Source organism: Egretta garzetta, unplaced genomic scaffold (genome assembly GCF_000687185.1).
Source record: "Egretta garzetta isolate BGI_Z169 unplaced genomic scaffold, ASM68718v1 scaffold617, whole genome shotgun sequence".
In the NCBI taxonomy this organism is placed as follows: domain Eukaryota; kingdom Metazoa; phylum Chordata; class Aves; order Pelecaniformes; family Ardeidae; genus Egretta; species Egretta garzetta.
The window spans coordinates 371,059-396,029 of record NW_009260188.1 but is presented as its reverse complement, the minus strand read 5'-3'; the positions used below and the strand labels follow the sequence as shown (position 1 = coordinate 396,029).

Genomic DNA, 24,971 nt, shown 5'->3' with positions numbered 1-24,971 from the left:
GAATCTAGATATATGATAGATGGTCTTCTGCATGACTGAGACTTGTAAGAGCTTCTGCAAAACAGAGTTGCTTTTGCTTATAAAAGCCAAATATATAGAAATAAAATCAGTTCTGGTGTGGTTGCCCTATGCAATTTCTTAAATTATTAAAAAAAAAAATCTCTAATTCCCTTCACCATGTATGGGTCAGTTTTTGGGTACCTGTGTTCTCTAACAACGTCTTTGGTGTGTTGGGTCTGTTAATTATTTCTACAAGCTGGTGCAACACCATTGGAATATAAGGCTGCATCTCTATACCTGAAACAGCAGAAAAAAAAAAAAAAGATTCAGAAGAAAATGATCATTAATATACATAATCTAAATAGATCTGGTACATTGAACTTAGTAACAAGACTGTAAGACTTAATTTAAATTTTAACATGAAAGTATCACCAACACCCCAAAACACACCCAGACTAACCATGCTAAATGTGCAAAGATTCAAAGAAAAAAATAAATCTTACCCATCTGGATGGAGATTTCTCCAATTGCCCAGGTGGCATTGTTACACACAGAAATGAATTCGGGGTTTAGGTTGGTTCCCAAAATGGGCATGAAATCAGCTAGAAAGAACAACATTTTAAAATCTCATCACACAATACAACCACCTTGTCCCATTACTGTGAGATCATGGCAGAAAGAAAAAGTTTTTAAAAATAAAATCATGTAAGCCTATTTAAATGCTTGGAAAGCGTTACACATGAATTAACAAGAGCTATATTTCTGCTATATATCAGATTAACCTGGATTTCAGAACCTAAGCAGATCAATGCAAATCTTTTCAAAGTACGATTTAAAAATGTTTCTAATAGGATTTAACTTTTTTCTCCCTTTCCCTTGCTGGGGCAGGGAGAGAGAAGGGAAGGGGGATGAAGAAAAAACATAAACCTATGAGTATTTGTAGTTTTATATCATAATTGAACAACCCTCAAATTACCTGGAAAGCTATGTATTCAGCTATGCTTGAAAAAATAAAGCCTAGAAGGCAATCACGTCCATGATTAGATTTTAAGAAAAAATTAGTCACAAAGATAATTATAACATCTGCCAAATATATTTTAAATGCCAAGACTATCCAAGCATTTATTTGGCAAGTTAAGTGTATCTCTAGAGTATCTGCAGGAAGAGACAGCAAATATCATGGAAGCATAGAAATGATGCTACTTCCCTACTGAAATTAAACAACCCAAAACCTACTCTCTAAGTTTTCTAATTTTTTGTATGTATATAATTTTATGTAACAATAGATTTTAGTAGAACAAAACCAGCTATAAATTCAAGAACTTATCAAAGCAAGCAACTATTCTAACTGAAGTCTAAGTACACCTGTTTTGCTGTATTCCAGCACCACAGGTAGCTTGTTACATTATAAAAGTCAAGGACAAAAATAAACATTTGCACTATCTACAAAAACGAGAACATTTCTTTTAAACACACAGTTTGAAGGAGAAAAGACTATAGACCCTTGCTGATAAAGGAAAATGAAAACTTGCACCACCATGAAAAGGCAACCCACAGAATAGGGAGCTTAATAATGGCTAAACCAGCTTCTTATCAGTTTGTAAAATAAGTTAATTGCTTAATATGCAAAAGAAACATACCAATGCAAGGCTTAACATGCTGAAAACACGCCTTTGTCAGATCACCTAACAATGCAAAAGAACTCTGCCGTACCTCAGGCATTTTATCCTAAAGAGAGGAAGAAAAAAAAAAAAGACAATTCTATAAGTGTTTCTGATTCTCGTAAGAAAGAAAATTCTTGGATCAAACAGGTTACTCAACTCACTTGCATGCATTGGTACATTAGTGTCAGGATATTGCTGCGAGCCACTAGCTGTTCAATGTTGCCTCCAAGTCCTTCAGCTAAACCACTGAGTAAATCAAGAGCCACAATCATGAAATCTTTATCCGGAGCCTCATATTGGTCTGGCTGAGCATTATGCAACTGCAACAAATAAATACACATTCTCAAAATGAGTATTAGATTTTCTCAAGGGTATGCGTAAAAAAAAAAGTTTCAGAACTGCAACTTTATTTAGATACTCAATGGCTATACTACAAATCTCTCTTCAAACCTATAACTTTACACAGTTAATATATTCATTTAAGGAGATACTCTGAAAACATTGGAATAGAAAAATACCATGGCTTGTGCAAGGGTCTTCTGCACCAGATTTACACAACGCTGGTACACGGGTTCACAGTATGGAAGAAAGCCAGATTGCAAGGCAGTAGCAACTGACGACAGGCACTGGAATTACAAAAAAAAAAAAAACAAAAAAAAAAAAAACCAGTCACTACCATTCCTCACATCCCTGAAGTGCCTTCTACTTGGGAGAGGTAAATTAAAAGATACTAGCATTTTAAGTATTACCCACATGGAATTGATTACGTAAACACAACCTAGAAAGGCAGTACCTATTAGCTGAGCCAAGACAACTATCAGCAAGTTGTTACGCTCTCCTATGTTATGCCTCAGCAGCAGCATCTTTTGAGAAGTAGCCAAGAAAGTGCATATGAAGCCAGTTATAATTCACCCAGTGCTTACGCTAAGCTTCAGTATCTTGACCACGTACAAGCCCTAACATTACCTAAGAGTTATGAGACTAATTTTTCTAGAGGTGCTTTCCTGCTTCACACTCAGGAAGTACAGAGAATAGACTACATGGCCCGGTTCATACCTTCAGCTTGTCTGACAATAGTTTTAATGGAGGGATGAAGGGAGTACATGAGAATAAAAGGGGGATGGAACTTTTTTTTTTCCCCTAAAAGAACCCCATCAAAGAAAACACTCCAGAATGGCAGAAAAAGAATCTAAAAGATGTCTGCTAAACCTAATGCCATCTCCTCTGTCACAAAATTTGTTTACTGCAGTCAAAACATTTTCTCCATAATGGGAAATACTTAACACTGTCAGCTTTTATAGTCGTACTTCCTAGTAGGAGCATCTTTAGTAGAAAGTGTAACTCCTTAAAGAAGTTAATAAAAAACCGCCTCAAATTTCAACATTTACCTCTAATAAAGGGAAGAGATCTTTATCTTCATCCTTCAACATGTTCCACTTCTGGATTAATGGAGGCATTAGCATCTGAATATATTCCTGTTTAGGATGAAAATGCATCATCTGTTGAAACACTTCACTGCACATTTTTTTATTTAAAGCTAGAAAACGGATGTATTAAGAACTGATATACATTCTACTTTTTCCAGCAAAAAAGCCCTGATGTACTGTAATTCAATCATTGTACACTATATATAGAAGTAGTTGAATGTTAGAATTTATAATTTGTGTCTTAAGATTTTTTGCTGAAGCATGTAAGTACCTTTGCAGAGTCCATCTTATCCTCCAGGTTTGGTTTCAGTCTAGCAACTTTTAAGAGCTGCCTGGGTTGTTACAAATGTATATGATTGCCTCAGGGCCTATGGAAAATTATTTCACTAGCAATGCAATCTGGCTGTGCATCTGTCACCTGCTTTTCTCAACCCCCAAGTTCCTGAAACTTCTTCCCCAAGCAACTAACTGTCCATGAAGAAAGTAATCCTATCGCTCCAAAAGGACGCACTTACCCATTCTGTATAAGCCATTACATCTTCCCTACCACTGCACAGCCATAGTCACAAGGACATTGAGCAAGACATCCCTATAGTGCTGTTGCTCTCAGAAGGTATCTAAAGAGCCAACAGATGCTGCCAGCCAATGCTATGTCCAAAGATACAAAATTCTAAGTGATGGAAGAAAGTCCCACCATCACTAGGAGCTCCCACTTAGCTTCCTCGTGGTGCTGTCAAATGTCAAGGTGGCCAGGGCCAGAGAGAAACTGAAAAAGAGGTCCTTTGACGGTGTGGGGTCTCAGATGGCAAGCAAAACACCATGGACACAACTAAAATTTTTTATTCTAGTGTGTCTAGGTCATGTGAAGTGCTATATAGAGAAATAAAAGAAATTTCAATAGCCATGCGTATTCTATTAATTAATAAAAAACCTAAAAAATACCCCCACTATATTTGCCTGTGTGTTATCTGTGCTTTGTCCAAAGGGTTCTGTGTTTTTACATATAAAACAAATTCCTGTCTCACTCTTTGATACAGCAATTTCTAGTGATCATCTGCTCCCATACTTTGGAAAGAGACGCAGAGAGCAGCTTAGCTATACTGAAAGTGGTTACAAAACAAAAAAAAAAAAGAGTGGTCATTAGAATTAAAACACACATTCCACCAATTTCTCTACAGTCCCACTTCATACGTATATTGATACATATGAGCTGAAAAACTCTTGAGGATAAGAAAAAAAAAATCATGATGAGAAGCACATTTCACAAGCCACCACACACACAACTGTTTATTCAAAATGGCGAATATTTGTGTAGTGAGCAAATTTCATGTAGTCTATGTATTTTGCCTGTAAATATTGAGTGTTACCAAAACCTACATGGAAACATCAGCATTTCTGGTTTTAAGATGTAAAGCACACTACAAAAAACATGGAACCACTTTTTCAATTATGATGAGTGCTTCTACAGAACATAAGGTATACTCACTGGTTTATTTAGATGATGTCCTACAGAATCTGCCAGAGTTCCTATAGCATCATAAAGAATGAGCAGGTTTTTATGCTGGTATTTACTAAAAGCGAAGACCAAAGTGTCAAGTATATATGCAAGATAAGGAACAAGCTCTGTACAAGCCTCCTCTTCTAGAGTAGCAAAGGCACTGAGGGACAAAAAAAACCAGGTCAGTTAGTATCTTGGAAAAAAAAAAAAAACCAAGACAACCCCAAAATGTCCCATACTACCAATTTCTATTTAAACATAAAACTGTATACAGTCCTCAAATTCATCCAAGATATGTTTTCAAAATGGTATTACTGAGATAACCTCGATCTATTTTGATTGAACACATAAGGATCCAACTCTTGCATTGTGACAAAGAAAATTAAAAAATATTGCCGTAAAAGCATAACTATACATAAGTTACAATATACTAACTGAAATAGTAGGAACCGTAACAGGAGCTGCTTACTTCAGTTAAACACAGCCTATCTTTAGTGTATGCTGCAGCTGCACCTAGAAGCCCTAGTGCTGTTGTGCCAATACAATGCCAACATCAGCCTCTACTGTCAGCAGCTCACTACATAGAAAATCAGATACAGAAAGACATGGAAAACTAAAAGCAAAGACAGGGGAAGAAAAACATTAGCCAGCTTTGGTCAAAGCACACATCATGGCAACTTTTCAGGTTGTCTGTCAATTGTTTGAAAAACAGCATTAAAAAACCCCACTCAAACCAAACAACCCCCCTCTCCCTCAACATGCTACTTCAAAGAAACATTAAGGAAAGGAAAAAAAATATGAGCCACTAAAGATTACTGGCCTAGCCTGTGTCAACAAGATTATCATTAGCCCGTCCCCTGCACTAAAAATGCATGCATCACCGCATGAGGTGAACAATCCCCTACGAGCGTGCTACCAAATACAGAAATTCCTTTTTCCTAACACAATGCAACTGTGCACACTAAGTGGACAGCACTCTTATTTTATTTATTATTTTATTGTATTATTATGAAGTATTCTTTCAGAAAGGCACAAGACGCAAGCAGGAAAACACATTTCAGTAAATTATCTTTTTGGGTGTCACCAACTGAAGGAGCAGTTTCTCAATAGCACAGAAATAAAAGTTAGACACCTGATATGATACAGAAGTTGGTGATGAAAACATACAGTATCCTATGACTAATTTTCAATTCAGTAGACATTAACTATCTGTACAACTATTCACTATAGGGATGGAGCTTTTTGCTCCTCTCCAAGAAGGACCGTTGTAATTCCTTGCAATTTAGAAAGCTAGGAAGTATATTTTGACTTGTAAGAGCTCTACATTTTCCTTAAAGTGGAGTTTACCAGTTCATTTCTTAGCTGCAACAGTTATTTTAATGAATCTCTGCTCTAAAGAAAGCATTTCAAAATACACTATAAATATGATATTGAACTTCAAATAAAAAAAATAATCGAGTGTACTGTTATTTTTAATATTTATCTCTCTTATTACTTCAACAGTTTCCACTACCCATTGCACTTCCTTGAGGGTATTTACTACCCTGCACTGCATGAGGGTATTTAATAACTGCAAAACAGCTGTGTTCAACTACGTGCACATTTCAACCATGTTTTGGACAAGGAAAGGATGAACAGAAGTGTGGGCGGTTGTTTGTTGTTGGTTTGCTTTTTTAAATAAAACCTGTACATAGTATGATTCCTTGGACCTGAAAATGCATGAAGCAAGTAGTCATAATTGTAACACCATTTTCCTGCTCATTCAGGAAGGAAAAGACTATCACTATGAAAAGACAGACCAGAGCAGACCTTAAAGCCCAAGAAATTTGCTAGCCCAGTGTTTGAATAGGTTTAGAGGTAAAAAGGAAAGAAAAGAATCTCATTAAATACATTTCATTAAATTTATTCTATCTGTTCTCAGACAAGGATACATCTACCACTTTTGTGCACAGATTAGCACAAAAACTCCGACCTCAGCCTTGTCCTTAAGGCCTACTGATATTTGAGGGTGGGTTATAGTAAGTTCGCATGTTTCAAGTGTTAAGCATGCAATCAGATGCAGACCTAACTCTGCTTTATGCAGAAACATTCTTGGCAGTCTGCTGTGTATGCTCCTGCCCTGCACAAACTGACACATATAAGCTTTATTTGATGAGCTTCCTGCACAAGAGGTGCACCCATTCCCATTTCATAAATGGTGTGTCCATTAATGGAGCCATTGGGGTTTTTTGTGTTTGTGGGGTTTTTTTTGGTTTTTTTTGTTTTTTTTTTTTAAATTTACACAGTAACAGCAGACAAAGGGTAGAGGGGATCTTACCTCCCAGGATCTCCCTTCAAGAGAAGAGAATATCCCTTGAAATACTCATAACTCAAATGTTTTGGTAATCCTGAGCTAAATGTAACACCACCAGTAATCCAATGATAGGATAGTTTTCCACTGCTATCAGTAATGGCCTTGTTCATAGGATATTAAAAAAGCACCAGATTTCTGGTCAATGGAACATCACATATTGAAAATAAGTAAGTGTCAGAAACAATTTTTTCTACTACAATAAACTACTTAGTTTGGCGATTCATACACCCTGAAAACAAACTGAACAAAAGAAATGCAAATTAACTTTTTTCATGTTATTACATCTTGCGATAATTTGTGACTATTCCAGAAGAAGCAGGATCTACTCCAATTTTAAAGAGAAAGAAATACATTAAAAGCTAGAAATGAAGTCACGCATTCATTGATAAAAGCATTAAAATAGTTCCTCATGAAAAAGCAGTGTCATGGATAGTGCTTTTTGCTTAAGGTTTGGCTTACCTGCAGGCAGCTTCTTGTACTCTCTTGTTGCTATCCAGGATACGCTTTAGCAACTCAGTCATTAATGGCTTCAAGTATGTGTCTGGGGGTTGACTAACTACCCAGTGTGCATAGCGACTAAGAGTCCAGCATGTAATGGAGCGCACAAGAGCCTTTTTGTCGGAGAGGCACTGAATAAGGTGAGGGATCAGCTCAGGAAGATATGGAATCATACCCTGCATGCAGCCTAGAAGGAAAAAATATAGCTATTGCAGTACCAGAACAACAGTTCTGTTGTTTTCTATTTCCTAGAAGGGATATATTTTCATTCTCTATCACATTGGAATACACTTTAACAATACGCAAATCAAGTCTATCTAATTTATATTAAGTCCTAAAAAGAAACCTTACATAAACAATAACTAAAATCCCCAATTAAAACTTATATTAATTTCAACTGTATTTCTACTTCAGTGCTTCCCTAATCTACAAAAGTTCTGCTTTATTAAATGCAGTATGGCAAGTACATGCAAGTAAAATGAGTTTATAAAGCTTGGAGGTCCTGCATCAGTCTACTCAAGAGTAACCAAGACAACAAGTAGTTAGCAAGACTCAGTCTTGACAACAAATCATCACATCCTTAAAAAGGATTTCTTAAGAAATTTAAATTTCTTCTTGTTTTCTCCTAATACCATACAAATACTGACCACCAATAAAAACTACAGGTTTCAAGTCAGCAAGGGCAGTGATACACTGAGATTTGCCAGAAGTACTAACTTTTACCTTGCTTGGCTTAAAATCAAAACTAACACAAAAGTTTTCAAGTAAAAAAGAAAAAAGTATGTTCAGTAGGTACTGTGGGAAAAGAAAGATAATCCACGTGTAGACCCAAAAGTATTCCTTCAGCTTGCAAAAGGGACAGAGATGATGGAAATGCAGGCAAAAAGCCAAGCAAGCCTCTGAGTAAGTACAGAGGAATGGAAGTTGAAGTTATCATATTTAAGTCGGAGAACCATCCACAAAAAGAAGCTCAGGGCACTGACGTCACACTAGTGGTCCTTTCCATGTCTGAAAATACTTAAATGAAATAGAAGGCTGAAATTTATTGCATATTTGTCTTCAATAAATTCAAGGTAGTATTTCATGAGACCAACAAATATATGCTGCAGAGTTAAGACAGGGAGAAATAAATTATCTATTAACCTTCCCAAACATGCACATATTTGAAAATAACAAATTAAATAACTGCAGTCACCAATCAGTAGATGTTGAGATTAATTACCAAAATGAAACCAGTTAAGGACATACACTTGCTTGCATAAGTAAATTCACCCGGAAGGAATCACAGAACTTAGAACCAATCAAAAATTCAGCAACCTGATATGCACTGTTACCTTACCTTCAGCAATTGCTCCAAGAACAAGGATTCCAGATTCTTTAACTACCCATTCAGGATGGAAGAGCAATTCCTTCAAAAGGGGCAAGATGTGTGGCAGAAGTTCATCACGAAATACATTGGCTAGGACATCTAGAGCAGCAGCAGAACATTTCCCTGAGGGGAATTAACAGTATTAATCTCTGCTTATTACACAAGCAGTTGTAGTTAGGCAATATAATCCTCATTTTAACTTTGAGCTGCCAGTGGAGTCTTAGGGCATTAAGAAGAAAGATACTTCCATTTCATTACAATACACAGTGATCCACTGTGCTCTGGTGCGAAGCTACAGCTCTCTGAAAGCCAGTTTTTCAGCACTTAAATAGCCACTGAAAGGACTTCTACATTGGTGATATTAACACACACACTTACAGGAACCACACCACTATACTGCAACATTATATACACTACATGGTATCAGGATGGCATAACACTAAGAAAGGGGGAAGGTCTGTGACATGAATGTAACACACTGGAGAAACTAAGGAGAAAGGAGAAATGGCATTTGATTCAAAAGAAAATGCTTAAACATGATCCATGTCTCAAAGCAAAAAAAGGCAAAATCATCCAACTTAGACACTGAATTTGCTGGCCTCTGCTCTGAGATTTTATACCTTACTCCTATTCTGTGATGAAACAGTATAAAGAGGAACACCTCAAAATGTGTTTGAAAATTTTAATCCCATATTCTTAGCAAACAAAAGCTCATAGAATAAAAATCAGGAACACCTGCAAAACACAATTCAGAAATCCTTACTCTGTTTTTCAGCTGTGGTGTTGTCATGTCTAGAAAAAATAATGCTACGGTGGTTTTATAAAGAATGCTCATATGACAGAATTTATACTGCACTTTTTGCTTATTATGATCTCAGTTCCTTCTTGATCTGTCATAAAGGATCCCACTGGTCTCATTAGTAAGCAATGTTGCTAATTGTCAGGCTGTGCTGATGCTTCCTCTGTTCAAATTGGAAGTCAAATATAGAACACTGGATCAAAAATAGGGCACACAATTCTGATTTTCAGATCATCCAAATTCTCTCAAGTCCAGATGACATATGTCAACAAGATTTCTTAACTGTTCTGCTCTTTCAGGCCACCATTCCTGGACAACCTTCGATTCTTCACTGTTTTAATAAAAACAGTGGACCACAGGGCACCCTCTGTCATTTCAGCTACTTTTTCAGAAAATATGTATTTCATTTTGCAATCTCTACACACAGTAATAACAAGAAAAACATTATGAATCTAAAACTATACTTCTTTTATAAAGAGACTTTATGGAAACAAGCATATCTGCGTTCATTAAAATAATAATAATTAAAAAAATTCAGATATGTCTCAAAATTGTTTGGCCATAAGTTTCAAGGTACATTCATCTATTGTGAAAACTCAAGGCCTTGGAAGAAAAAAAAAATTACGTTGATGTGTCCAAATCTCAAAACATCATGCCACATAAGGCTGCTTGCAAAGTATATTTAGGTCAGATTTGTCAGCCTTTCAGTAGCTATTTTCTATTGCTGAGCTTAAAAATCAGTTTGTGGCTTTTTCTTTCCTTATGACATAACCTATTGGCCTAAAGGTCCTATGACCCATACACAGGCCATCAGAACTGTGGTTTCCTCACAGCTATCTCCTCTCTTCATAACTGAAGTACTATATTCTGGTCAGAAGCAAGTTCCTCACATAGAAATTAGCTACTGGTAATGGCTGGCAGTAGTAGCACATTCACATGTCAAAAAAAACCCAAACCAAAACAACCCAAAATGAAACACACAAACCAATTTTAGAGAGAAGACTGAAATAAAAGAAAGCATTATTAAGCTTCCTCCAGCTATTAATGCTTAGGAGCTTTTTTTGTTCTAAACTACAGTTAAACAGGAGATACATGATTTTTATTATCTTGTAGAATTAAAATTCTAAGTCCAAAAGTTCTGTTGAATTGCATCCAGTAACTGTTTGTAGCTCGATCTGCCATATTTGAAATAAGCCTACAGATGGCTAGCTTTTGCCAATACAGTTACCTAGCCAAAGTGTCATCTGAAAGACTCCCTCTCCACCCCATCTACCAGTTATGTTAGCACATAGTTCTTTTTGTATTCAAAAGCAAAGCTCCAGTATTCCTATACACAAAGTCCTCTTTTTTTACTGTGTTTCTTGTATTACGCAAGTAGCTCTATTTTAAAACATTTTACACATTACTTTGACATACTTAAATTCCAGTCAGAAATAGTATCATCATCATCAAGTTCATCATCATCAGCAGCAGCATCTTCGATACCATCTTCTTCATGTTGCTGAGCCACTGTCCGTGAGCGATGAAAACGAGGTCTTATGTCCTGTTCACTATCTGGAATAGCTTCGTCTTCTTCAACATCCCCCTGTCATCAAAATGTTTTATCAGATAAACTATTCCAACTATATTGCTCAAAGAAGTCAAGGATATAGTTTTAGTTCAAGATTTTATATGCTTATAAAGATTCACATCCCACTTACGCTGCCCAGCTAACTAAAAATGGCATTGTTCCTGCATTCTGCTGCCATATTTACCAGAAAAATGACAGAAAGATAGAAGCAAGAGGGGTAAGCTCCCGCACAAAGTACCCTTCTTGTTGAAATTACTCTTGATGGGAATGAAATAGAAAAAAGAAGTGATAGAATATGTCTGCATACCAGAATTTCTCTAAAACTTAGCAATGGAAAAAGCTGTGTATTCAGTTTAGAAGGCATTAGAACTAATTCTGAACATTTTTTTTTAGGCTGCGTTGTTGCGATAGTTCATGTGTAATAGTATCCCAGCTCTACCTAAATTGGATGGGAGGGGATGGGGCAAAGCAGGAAAGCCCACAGATTATTCTCCAACAAGCATGGCAGCAGTTGCATTTAGTATTTGGCACAGCACACCTTGCCCAGAAAGTTAATTCTCCATTGAACAGATGGTAGACCAGATCTGCCCATTCTGATCTGAATCATTCCGATTTACAGGTCAGAAGCCAGCCAGCCAGTCTTACAGAGTAAAAGAAATTGCTGCTCACCTTCAACAGAATGATATCAATCTCTGAATATTTCATACCATTTACCAGCACAGGTATCAGCCTGCAAATAAATATCGATACGTGTCAAAATAACACATACAAAAGCAAGCCAGTTTTCAGTTACCTGGGCCATAATTTTGGTTGTAATCCTCATCCCCCAACCCAAAATTAAAAAAAAAAAAAACACCAAAAAACCAACCAAAAAAACCTTAGTCTGATATCAAACACTACTACTACTACCAAGCTCCATTTTGTAAGGTTCATCAATACTTTGTAATCTGAAAAAGTGTTAATTTCAAATTACAAACTTTTAACTAGAGGTAGCCAGATGGCACAACTGAGTTTTAAACTTTAAAAAACAGATATTCTTCATATGAATTTATTCTGAAGCACCTTTCAGAAATTAAGTCTCAATATTTTCAATAAGAATTCAAACTCCCATAATATGCATCATAAACAAGAACTAAGCTGGCTCTCACCAATAGTACTTGTCACTTTACTTATGGCTGAAGACTCTACCCCACTACTCAAAGATGGAAGCTTAACTACTTAATGCCCTCCTATCCTTTTGTGATTACTTCAGTAAGATAAGTCCCCAACATTGCAGATATCTTAACTAACCTGTATTATCATTATAAAACTGGTTATGGCTATGGGACTCTAACTGTACAGATGTACAGCTAAAAAAAGTACTAAGGGAAAAAAAGTCTAATACTTCACATGAAACCATTCTCCACCAAAAAAATCCATAAAAATATGTATTACAAGTCAAATCAAGCTAATAATGAAATCACCATGGACTGACCCAGCACCAGAGATAGACTCAACCTCATTTAACCCATATTCTGCAGTTGAGGAGTATTGTTTTTGAAGGTACCAGGCCAGCAATAATATTCACACATCGCAATGTCACATTACCTTCTGAACTTTGAATGAAGGACTAGTAAGTATTCACATTAATACCAATTCATTGGCATTTCTGCAGCATGCTTCATGAAGTATGCAGAAGCTATGTATCTTATCAGAAACCCACAGGAGCAAAATGGAACAAGATGTTAGATACCAGATGAGCAGGTTTTTAGAAGATCTTGTCCCACTTTTAAACTGATGTAAAAAAACCCCTAAGATTATCATCAAATATTGGCAAAGTCCCTAGTCAAACAGGACTTGCCAACAAATAAGTTGCTTTCAACAAACAAAACATTGAAAGATGAGAGAAATGTAATGTTACTTATTTTTCTAGAAATGTAAGTTTATTTATTTTTTTTTTTTAAAAGAGTATGACACTGTTGCAGTGCAATGTTCATGTAGGCCAAAAGAGGTTTAATAACACTCGTTCCTAACTAGAAGTTAGCAACTACTGTTATTCTCAGTATAAACATGTCTGTTGGGAAGGGGGTGGTGTCCTGGTTTCAGCTGGGACAGAGTTGATTTTCACTTCCAAGACTCAAGAATTGTGCTGTCATTCTTTTGACTTCTGAGCTACAATAATAGGAATTAACTAAAACCATTTTAAAACTTAAAAATTATTTCTCAGAACACTGGTTCTCCTGTTTTCAACTCTTCCACTGCTACAGTAGGCGTTTTAATCTCAATACTCTACTTTCTAATTTCTTATGAAAACTGAAATTTTCCTGATTCTTCTTTTAATAGCTTCAGATATATAATGTTTATTTTGATGAGAAGAACACATCTCTTCTGTCTGTGATTCTGTTCTTCCAGTCAAATCTTGAGAGAACTGCCCTAGTTAATTGCAAAAACCTACATATATAGGAAAAAAAAAAGAGTATCCATTTACTGGGAACACTGAGGAATTAATTTCCTATTGCAAAAGACTTCAGATTAGTTTGGAAAAAAGTTATAAGCACTGTTGCAGACATGCAGATGATTAAGTCTCAAACATGGATATTCATTCCCAATCAAAGATGTGTATTTTGAGGCACAGGATAACTTTGAAACTTACAAAAAATAGTTTTTGAAGCTTAAACTACTATCAGGCTGCAGAAGTATGAAGGAACGCATTTTACATGCTTCCTTCAAGTTAAAATTGCAATAGCAATTGATATAAAATTGATTCCTAAATCCAAGTAATATCATGCCATTTTGTCATGTTCTTTATAAAAACGGGGAACCCTTTGCACGACTATGCACATAGAAGCATTGCACAGAGATGCTTACATCAGCAGTAGTCAAGACAACATGTTCATGGTACACCAGATATTACAGGTAATGTTATGTGGAGATGTTTGTTTGAGCTTAAGTTAGCACATCTTTGCATTCATCTGAAGCTTAAGGTTAAGCTTGAGGTAAAGCACCACACTGACACAGTTTAGGTTGCTTCTGGAGCTCGTTGGGTCTGAAATCCTCAGAAGTCTTTTTAGTGAACTCTGCCACGGCCATTTTTACTATGCACAAGAACTAGCCACATTCTTCTGAGTGTACTGCAAACTAGACACAGTCTCTGTAGGAGTAACCAGGAACAAGTCAACTGAAGTTTAAAGATGACTATTTCAAAATAAACAGGAGTTGTAGTTCTTAATACTTACTTAGTAAGATGGCGACATAATACATCTTTACAAATTGGCTGTTCAGCCAAGGTCAGCCAAAACTCACAAGCCTCCAAAGCCACATTTTCATCTTGATCCTGGGTCCTTTGAAGCATGTACTACACAATATAAAAATAAATTACTGATGTAAGATAGAAGTTTTAAGCATCCAGAAGCAGCTACCAACACTGCAAAGCAGATTTGCAAAGCCAGACTACGCTACCATAGCAATTTTGTTTCTTTGGGGTGAAGGGAAGAAACAGACATAAGAGACTACTTAAGGCTATACTGAGAATAAGCTAAGAGAGTTTCTTTCTTAATGCTAGGTAATTCAGATTCTAAATTTCTTCACTGCTTAAGTGAGAATATTATTACCAAGAGAGTGCAGAGACCCAAGATAATAAACAGCAGTTTCCTGTGAGATTTTTTTAAGAAACTTTTTACTCCCCCTTTGCACTTTTGAATAAAAAGGTGCAACTATACCCTTAATAAGATGGAAATACTTTTTATGTCCAGTACCATAAAAAAACCTTCCCTTCCAAATGTTGATTACCTGACAAGATGTAAGTAAACAGAACCCATAACAGGAAGGAAAGGAAAAAATAAAAAATTCTCACATTCTTCTAGCATGAACAGTAATTCAGAGATTCAGTATCAAATCTTTAAGCTTGCTATTAAAATTTAATCCTCCTTCAATCAAAAATAATCAAAATAAACAAAATATAAACAAAATGTCCAAATAGACTACCACTACATCAGTTTTTTATACACAACTACCAAAACTATTTACAGAAGACTCTTGCAACTTCCAAAATAGCATTTTCTGCATTCTTCCACGTCAGCCCTGATTTCTGAAACTTCTGGTTCTTCCATTCATTTTAGAAAACCTCATGAAAGTCCATGCAGCTACTTTTCCTCACACACAGATTTAGAGCAAAAGAAATCCCTCTTCAGTTGCTTCAGAATACAATTTTATTCTCAGAATTAAATAGAATGGGGGAACCTTTATTATCCTTATGCATTTCAGAGATGGGAGACTTGTCATGAACACGGCCCTTCCTACAGCATTGCACTAAGTTGCAAGCTTTCCCTAAAGGTTCGCTATTGCAATTAAGAACTCACAGTAACAGAAATACTGCTCTATTCCAAGTTTTTAACAGATTGTAGCTTGGAAAAGTTAAAATGTCCTACTCATTGCAAGCAAGGCTTGCTTAACACACCTTAAGTTAAAATATTTGGTGTTTTTCCCCCAGAGAGCTTGAAAATCCACTATTTTGTTGTGGATTTGTTATTTGTGAGGAAGACAAACACAGAATGACAAAAAGTAATTTGTCTGAAGATGCCCCTCATGCTGTCATTTCCTCTTTAAGTATCCATTTTAAGTATTATACTATATGCTCCATGAAGCAGCAGGTTGAAAAGGCTACTTACACTCAGGAGTGTAAGATAGCCATATACACAGCTTGGAAATCATAGCAAAACCAGTGATCCTAGTAACAAAGCAAAATGTGGAAAGGGTATTTGAAGGCTTTTTTTTTTTATATTACCATGCCAAATTGTAATTATAGCTTATCATTAAAAGTACTTAAGTTCTACTGACTTCAGGCAATGCAAATTGTTGCTTTGTCACAATACGCTACAAAATAGCACAGGATGAGTATTCAGTACAGTTTTGTGTACTCTGTAACATAAACAATATTGTGTTAAGTCTTGTTAAGCCAAACCAGCAAGAAAATAATAATGGGACACACAAAGCATAAGAAGAACACATCCTTTGAGCACTAACAAACATGCCTTTATCTGAAGAAAGCAACAGGACGCAAAATTCAGGATTTCTACTGAGAAAGATCTTTGGAGCCACGTTTGGTTAAATATGCTCTGTAAGCATACAAGCGCAATCTAGTAAGTGAAATGTTAGGTTGGTCTGCTCCTGAAGTGTTATCAAGTTCTCAGGCAAAAAACCGCTCAAAACTCTAATGAAATCCAAACTGAGCCATTCCTCTATGCTCCAGATACTTGGCAAGAAAGTTAATACTAAACCTGTCTGCTTCAAAAGTATGACAACCACCAAGACATCTTAGAATCACTACAGGGTCATTAATATTCTTAACTACTTAAAAAGTGATTCTCCATAAGCATAAAGAAAATCATGTAGACCCAAATTTCTCTCTTAAGAGTTTCTTCACTTTGAGTAGCCATCATCTTGGAGGTATTAAAGCCTCAGAGATGCAAAACCTGACTCATTTGAATGCTGAACAATAATCAGTTCTGGGATATTACATTTGCACATACCAGGATGTATACAGAACTGGGGAAATCAGTAACAGTACACATTAGTCCCAAAACTGAGGGGGGGGAAAAGAAGTCTAAACTTTTTGTTACAAAACAGGGAATCACTGTCTTGTAGAGAGGAAGCCTAGTAATAGTTTTCCCAAGAGCAAAATATCAGATACAATGAGAATACAATCTTGGATCTTTTTCTGGTTGGTGACATCATTTCTATCTACAAAGTCCAGAAGCTCCCTACTGATTTTAGGAGGGTAAAGAGTCAGAGAAGTTATCACTTCTTGACAATATCGTCTCCAAAGCTTTATTCTCTCTCAAAACCCAAAAAAACCTCTCAATTGACCAAACAGAAAAAAACCACCACCAAGTACCAACAATCCTTGCTTGTCCTACGTAATATGAGAACATGTCTGCCATGACTGGTGTCATGGAATTCCATACAACATATAGGAAGACTAGACAGCAGGCCAAGGCTGTCAAGGGTCACCTCAAGTTTATGCATCTCTAATGCCTGAGTCCAGGAGCGAAAAAAAACCTTAACACCTTTGTGTTGTCTGGACACAGTCCTTATGGAATTTGACATTGGGTTATGACCCAGTTGTCCACATGAAATGTGTATGAGAAACATTCTGATCTTCACTATATTTCCGGTCTGGCAAGTAGTATATGTAAACGCTACCTAGAAACTGCCGGTATTTCTCAGATATGTGGAAATTACAGATCAAACAGTTGGGTAGGCAAGAAAACAGAGCTGCCTGGTCCTCTGGTAGACAAGTCTGCACTAATCTAGAATGGTAAAGAACTGTCAAATAACATCAACCTCTGCAACTGAATGCAATAGGAGGCAATATCGTTAGTAGCTCAAAGAGCATCTCAGCTATATAAAATAACATGCCTGATCCTTGTTATGGTCAACACACACAAAAAAAGTGACAACTTCAATGTATAAACTGTAGCAGTATCAGCACTAGAACTGGATTTTTAACATGATCTTCTCACTGGGGGTCAAGCATTGCTTGGCTGCTCCGTAGTATAGCTGATCCCAGCCATTTCAGGATCAATTAACTTAGTGAAGAATAACTAACTGTCATATGCATTGCTATCAAACACAATGCCAAGTTGGCAATTAGCTAAGAAGAAAAGTTTCGCAACCTCAATCTGGAAGGAAAATGAAGAGTAGGCAAGTGCAAAAGTAACATACCTGTTCTGACAGAAGCTTTTTATTTGTTATTATTTCTGCAATCCCAAACAGGTTTCAGCACACAATCTGGGAAATGAGACTCACCTCAACTATACTAATCATAAGTGGAAGCAGGCGATCCATTCGAACTTCCAGCAACATTACCAGAGCACGGCAAACATTTTTGCGCACTTCAGGCTCCTCATCAGTAGCCAGTGCAAAAAGATTCTGTTGGAAAGCAATACCAGTTGAAAAGCCTCAGTGCATTTGCTTAGCTTGTACTTAAATTGACATTACTGGCAAACTAAAGTATGCAAATATGTACTCCTGTACTCTCCTACTCCACACTTCAGAATACCATTTTATTTCTTAAAGATATATGGTTGAGCAAATTAACTCTTCAGAATCTCAGTGTGTATTATACACATAACTAAAACAGCGCAATATTAGCATTGGCACAAGAACAGTATTTCCTGGATTTTTTTTTTTCCTCATAAACATAAATGAAGTTCTGAAGCCAGAAAACTCTGTCAGTACATAACAGCAACAAATCAAATACTCTTGATAACCCCTTCTAATCCATGTTCAATAGCAGTATTCAGTGATCCAGATGGACTCAGTGACATGATGATTCCCATACTACACAGGTAGGTGACAGACTGCTATCATTACTTGTACACCTTTATGCAATAAGAATTTCCTCTACTTGCAAAGAGCAAGCATCTTTCAAAATACTATTTTTCTGGGCTTGGACAGTACTTAAACTAATCAACTCTGAGCACAAGCATACAGAATGAACTTCAATCCATGGGGACTGAAGCTAAGAATGAGCAACTGGAAATGGAGAATTCGGGCTTGGAGGCAGTTGTAAAACAATTCAAAACTCTTGATAAATCAGATATGTAATTAGACTTAACCCCGCAACCAAGAATGCACACCTACCTCAATAAAAGAATCTATGTGCAACATAAGAGCTTGAGTTCTGCTGATGATAAATTGATTGACGCAAGCAACAGCATGAGACCTACAAACGGTACAATTAAAATACGAGTTAAACACATTTTCTAAATTGTACATGGGCATCAAAAACATTAGGAAGCAAATTACATTTTCCAAACATCTTCTAGAGGCAAGAGGGAACAAATCTGCATGTCTATATTATTGCCAAGCAAAATTACTAAACAACATTTTGAGTACCACCTTAATACGCTGATATAAGTTTTTTTTAAAAAACTATTCAGTAAATAAAAACCAGAGCAGGATGACTACCCCGGCATATTTGTTCCAAACAGTATGTAAGGATGTTCTTTTTGAGTATGTTATTATTATTGATCTTCTCAGGTATTAACAATTCCATACCAATCAACATGGTGGAATTTTAGTACACCCTTCTTCGTTGTTAAGTATCCAGTTGCCTTTGCAATATTTCTGGTATTTAGTGAGACCAATACATGTCAACAATGTAGTTGTAGCTTGGAACACACACATACACTTGTAGCAGGCTACATGCTAAAATACTTGTGGTAGAAACATAGTAAAATGAGGCCTTGGTTCTTCTATTCCATTTCATGCAAAGCCATTACTTACAGGTCTTTTCCATTCTTAGAGGTACAAAAGTCAAATTCTGTAAGTAAAGGCACAAGGCAAACTACCTGTAAAAGCCTTTGAAGATCCATTCAAGTATTTTTACTAATGTAACTCCAAACTTCTATGCTGTTCAGACATTTTTTGGAAGACTGTCTCATAGAACATTATTCAAAAGTTGTCTCTTAACACGATTTAAACTTGAAACTGGTTTCTCAAAGCCAAAAACACCGCAGCATAGGAAAGAAGTGAAAGACTCTATAATGTGGTAAGGAAAAAAGCGTGTTTTTCTCCATCTGTCCCAGCTCCAAAGAAGTATTAAGTTTAGCTTTCCACAAGGGCAAGTTCATGCTTTATGTTTTTCTTACTGTGCATCTATTTTAAGTGAGTTACTAGATCTTACTTGAATCCTATCATGATATATTCCAAGTTACACTCTTCCTCTTAGTCTTCACCATCTATTACTGTTGGCAATAAAGAACTGCCACTCCCAAGTTGTAGAATTGTAGAATCGTCTAGGTTGGAAAAGACTTTTAAGATCCCTCCCTCTTTACACCCTGCCTTCAGTCATTTGCATACATTGATCAGATGCCCCAGTCCCAGCTCTCTCAGCCTCTCCTCATCGGAGAGGTGCTCCAGTCCCTTCTCTGCCCTTCATCTTGATGGCCCTTTGCTGGACTCCCTCCACTATGTCCATGTCTCTCTTGCACTAGACAGCCCAGAACTGGACACAGTACTCCAGGTGTGGCCTCACCTGGAAGATGAAGGGAAGGATCAGTTCCCTTAACCAGCTGGCAACAGTCCAGCCCAGGATACCATTAGCCTTCTTTGTGGCAAGGGCACACTGTTGGCTCATTTCTGGGTAAAAGCTACTGTTCTTTGTAATAAATACTAGCAATAACAATTTAATTCTGGAATTTTTCTTCTATCCTATGCTTACTTTGGAGAACCTAATATTTTTACAGTGAAAAGATGATGAGCCCACTTAACTTGATTCAGCTGAAAGATAAAGAGCTTTCTGAATTTTGGTGAAGTTAAAACAGAAAAAAATTTCTGCAAGAACTCAGACACTACTGTCAGCAAAAATATTTTGCCTCTCCCATTGCTGAAGTCATTACGAAATGAATGCAAAATTGTTCCTTCTAATCAGAATATTAAGTTCTAACCACAGCACTGAATTTTTTGTAATATGCAAAAACTTAAAAGAAACAGTTTGATTTTCAAAATCGTACGCTGATGGTAGACTTGGAAGATGTATAGAGAGGTGAGATTGTTGTATTAACTAAGTAGATAAACACAGAAATTACAGATGCATGGAACCTCTGCAGGACCGTATAAAAAAATCTAAGCATGTTTTAAACAGATCTACAAAATAGAAACCTTGCAGCTCATGTAGTACAGGCAACTGTACTACAACACCTAAACCTACCTTATTTTTGGACTGCTGTGCTTGAAGAACTGCAAGAATTTAGGTATCATGATGTTGAGTGGTCGGTCCAATACATCGCTATCTAAAATTTCAGCAGAATCTTCACATATTTTCTGAAGAGCGCCAAACGCACCCTATTTAAGAGAAAAGAAAAAACCCCTCTCTTCTTTCACATTCTGAAGAAAGCAAAACATCAGGTTTTGTACAGAACAGGTAAATTCAGCACAACACAGTAAATGTTGATAGTTAACACTGTAAATGCAGCTAACTAAATATGGAGTTAAACTGAAACATCTGTAAAGGCTTTTTATTTAAGCACTTTATACTGGCATCCATAAGCTCCTAAGCTGGGTGAGTCAGTGGATAAGTGGTAATTTTAATTTTAGCATTCAATGCTAATCTATTAAATTGTATTTTTCAAAATGGTTAAAACCTAGTTCTTATTTGAGACATAAATGTCAAGGTACAGAAGTATCCAATTTAATTACATATATAATCGCGTTTCCTTTCATGCTTTTTTGTAGAGCAAAACAGAAGTCTGGATATGATGGCCAATTTTAATTTAATTTTCAAGTGTTTTCCTCTTTTCCTTGAGAAAGCAGCACTAAACCACTATAAAACAGCACGGCATCTTGGAACATTATCCTATTTCTGAGAACTATTTTATACAAAATGCTTCATCACTTTTATGTAGACAGTATCAAGTAACTAAAGTTGTGTGATCACAGATTTATTTTTTTTTAAAATCAGATAAGGCCTTTTTTCTCCTCATAGTTTAAAAGAGTTAAGTTGGTATTTATTTTCCTTCATACATACTGAACAAAACAGTTTATTTCACCCTGATATAGGAATGATTCACCCTGATATAGGAATGATAGATAGCTTTTCCAAATTAAGTTACAAGAAGAATGAACACACTACTTTTAAGTAAGAGAAAATTCAGTGTCAGCTGATGATGCTTGATGATGCCTAAAATATTAAGCATCACAGAGTGGTAACTTCAGGACATTTCTCAGCTGAGATGCTACAACTACCCATCTGCAGTCTTACTCTGCTTTTACGCAAAGAAAACAGGTTTGTTTGAATGACCAGTAAGAACATAGAATGCAGGCAGATGAAAAAGTATCAAATTTGAGCCACTGTTCTCTGAGGACAATGTACATGCACGTATACACACACACTACTACACACAGTGTCAACAAAAAGAGATAAAAGTAATCAAATCCAGATGAAAATCTATTTTCTCTAAGTCTTCTTACCTCACAGGTATTGTAATCTTCAGAATCCAACAGGCTGCAAAGCTTTGGTAAGAGTTCAGGCCAATTCTGTAGCTCCCCTTTTGAGGCAATGGTTGTTATCAGAATGCCTAAAGGAATCAGAGGGATGAAGGAAAGAGATGTCACATCATCACATGTTTCATACCAATTTTTCTCATTTTTCTCCTCTCACAGATTAATTCTGTTAAGAACTGGCAAGCATAAAAAGAAGAACGGTGTTTGAAAGGCTTTGAAATGCACAGGAGGGTTGTTCCTTCCTGCTACCATGAAGGGTTCAGCTGTGAGAAATCAAGCACAAAAGTAACACCAGTTAAGGAAATAATCGTGTCCAAGCACTGCAGGGCAGCGTTGGCTCTAAATTTACTAAACGCTGTTCAAATCTTGACCTCCGGTAAAATAGACTACCCACCTCAAGTCACTTCTTCTTTATGATGAGTCAAAAGCATGAATGTGGGAAGCTGTTATTCAATAAACTTGCAACCTAGTGGTAAGTTATGTGTTCACAACTTTTTTGTATAAAACCAGTACGCTAACAACACATTCCAAGACTGAGATACCTACTAAGAGCTTACACACTATGGCAGGTCATCCAGTGATCAGCTGTAGGGGCTTGCTGATTGACATTCAGCAAAAAACAGGTCAGCCCAAAGAGTCACTAATTCTGTTTCCACCCCATATAGAAATCCCGGAAAAACTGATTAGGTGGCAGGAACAGGAAAGGCTGCTTATAAACTAGGACTGACTTTGTTTGAGTCCATTTCGCCTCAAGACAAAATAGAACAAGTAGCATAATCCATTATGCTACTGACAGTTATTTCTAATGAGAATGAACACAGAAAAACTTAATACTACTACGACTAGTAATCTCCCAAGTAGCAGGTGATGGAAAAAGTTTCCCTAAGCTTTTTCATTGAGCTAATCACAATATGTAATTTTTCTTTGCAATAAAATCTTAAAATTCTTGTTAAATACACAAGAACAAAGGAAACATTACTGAGCAAAGGACATTCTGGACAAGACACACAGTAACTAAAAGATATTTTGCATCATGTTTCTTTTGATGCAGTAAGGCTGGAGAACCCACAAAGACAGGGCAAAAATGAAGATAGAAGTAAACCACAATTTTACAGCTCCAGCAGCAGCTTGTATCCAGTTCTCTTCATAACTGCAACTGAACAGAAAAGATTCCCAAAAGCCTATGGAGATCTGTGGAGTCTTAAACACTGCATTTCTCCTTAAAATTATGGTCCTGCAAAGAATATCAGATGCATTAATAGAAAATACTTATTTTACTGTTGTTGGATCTTATTTATTTACTTTTTTCAATTAAGCTGAACAAAATAAAAATATTTTCTTGCCTCCTAGACAAAGGACTTAAATTGCAAAATTGTCTCCCTACCTCAGATCTGTCACAGGTTTGTTTGTAGACTAAATGTGAGTTCAGAAACAAACATAAGAATGGAATTCCCAGAATTCCTTTGGACTAATGTGACAGAAGTTATATCATAGATCTCAAAGGGGTAGGTAGTTCTGGAAAAGAGTCGGTTGAAGGTCTTTTCAAGGTCCTAGAAGTGGTTTCACAGGATGACAAATGGTCTGGCTATACTTGTAACAGTTGCAAGCTTTCACAGCTTGAGGAAAGACTATTTGAAAACTACTTTAAACATTCCTCCAAAAGGCTTATCACAGATAGAAACAAGATAACTTAGAAGAAAGTACTTCCAGATGCATAGGCAAGAAGTGACCTGAGGCCACTGCCTCTTGCAACAGAGATGCATGCAGTTCAGACAATACATGTCTGAGGTGACGAGGCCGACAGCTCAGATGAGATGCCTCTATACAAACTCACGCAGCATGGGAAACAAACAGGAGGAGTTGGAAGCTATCATGCTGCTAAAAAGCTACGACCTGACTGCTATTACGGAAACTTGGTGGGATGAATCCCATGACTGGAATGTAGCTATTGACGGCTACAGGCTGTTCAGAAAGGATAGGCGAGGAAGGAGGGGCAGGGGCGTTGCCCTTTACGTTAAGAAATCACTACAGTGTGAAGAGCTGACCCTGAAGAATAGCCACAAGCAGGTCGAAAGCTTATGGGTAAGAATCAGAGAGAGAGGCAACAAAGGGAACCTGGTGGTTGGTGTCTACTACAGGCCGCCAGATCAAGAGGAGCCAACGGATGAAGTGTTCTTCCTCCAACTCCGGGAAGCTTCGCGCTCGCAGGCTTTCGTCCTACTGGGGGACTTCAACCACCCTGACATCTGCTGGAAAACCAACACGGCAAGCTGTAGGCAATCCAGCAGGTTTCTTGAATGTAGGCAATCCAGCAGGTTTCTCGAATGCATTGAGGACAACTTCTTCAGCCAGGTAATAGACACCCCTACCTGAGGGGATGCGATACTGGACCTGGTGGTCACCAATGCAAGCGAGCTCGTCAGAGATGTCAAGATCGGAGTCAGCCTGGGCTGCAGTGATCATGCGCTGGTAGAGCTCATGCTCCTGAGGGAAATGGGAGGAACAAAGAGTACAGTCAGGACTCTGAATTTTAGAAAAGCAAACTTCCAGCTCCTCAAGGACATAGTCAGAAGGACTCCCGGGGAAACGGTCCTCAGGGACAGAGGAACAGAATGGAGCTGGCAGATCTTTAAGGATGTGATACACAGAGCGCAAGAGCTCTCGATCCCTAGGTGTAAGAAATCAGGCAAAGAAGGGAAGAGACCGGCGTGGTTGAGACAAGAGATGCTGGTCAAACTAAGGAGGAAGAGGGAACTGCACAGGCAGTGGAAGCAGGGACAGGCATCCTGGGAAGAGTACAGGGACGC

The 24,971-nt window shown here is 37.1% G+C and overlaps 1 protein-coding gene across 1 annotated transcript in view; it reads right to left on the bottom strand.

Annotated features, from left to right (window-relative positions):
- The window catches only part of TNPO1 (transportin 1), a 61,315-nt gene that overhangs the window by 9,770 nt on the left and 26,574 nt on the right, over nucleotides 1-24,971 (bottom strand). The window contains exons 4-19 of the mRNA XM_035897520.1: nucleotides 22,132-22,238; nucleotides 20,873-21,006; nucleotides 18,802-18,883; nucleotides 17,965-18,087; nucleotides 14,394-14,512; nucleotides 11,848-11,908; nucleotides 11,025-11,193; nucleotides 8,780-8,932; nucleotides 7,402-7,627; nucleotides 4,578-4,749; nucleotides 3,053-3,139; nucleotides 2,183-2,290; nucleotides 1,826-1,984; nucleotides 1,641-1,728; nucleotides 504-602; nucleotides 202-297 (exon numbers count right to left, since the gene is read on the bottom strand). Of these exons, the coding sequence (XP_035753413.1) occupies nucleotides 202-297; nucleotides 504-602; nucleotides 1,641-1,728; nucleotides 1,826-1,984; nucleotides 2,183-2,290; nucleotides 3,053-3,139; nucleotides 4,578-4,749; nucleotides 7,402-7,627; nucleotides 8,780-8,932; nucleotides 11,025-11,193; nucleotides 11,848-11,908; nucleotides 14,394-14,512; nucleotides 17,965-18,087; nucleotides 18,802-18,883; nucleotides 20,873-21,006; nucleotides 22,132-22,238 (1,983 nt within the window). The remainder of the gene's footprint in view (nucleotides 1-201; nucleotides 298-503; nucleotides 603-1,640; nucleotides 1,729-1,825; nucleotides 1,985-2,182; nucleotides 2,291-3,052; nucleotides 3,140-4,577; nucleotides 4,750-7,401; nucleotides 7,628-8,779; nucleotides 8,933-11,024; nucleotides 11,194-11,847; nucleotides 11,909-14,393; nucleotides 14,513-17,964; nucleotides 18,088-18,801; nucleotides 18,884-20,872; nucleotides 21,007-22,131; nucleotides 22,239-24,971) is intronic.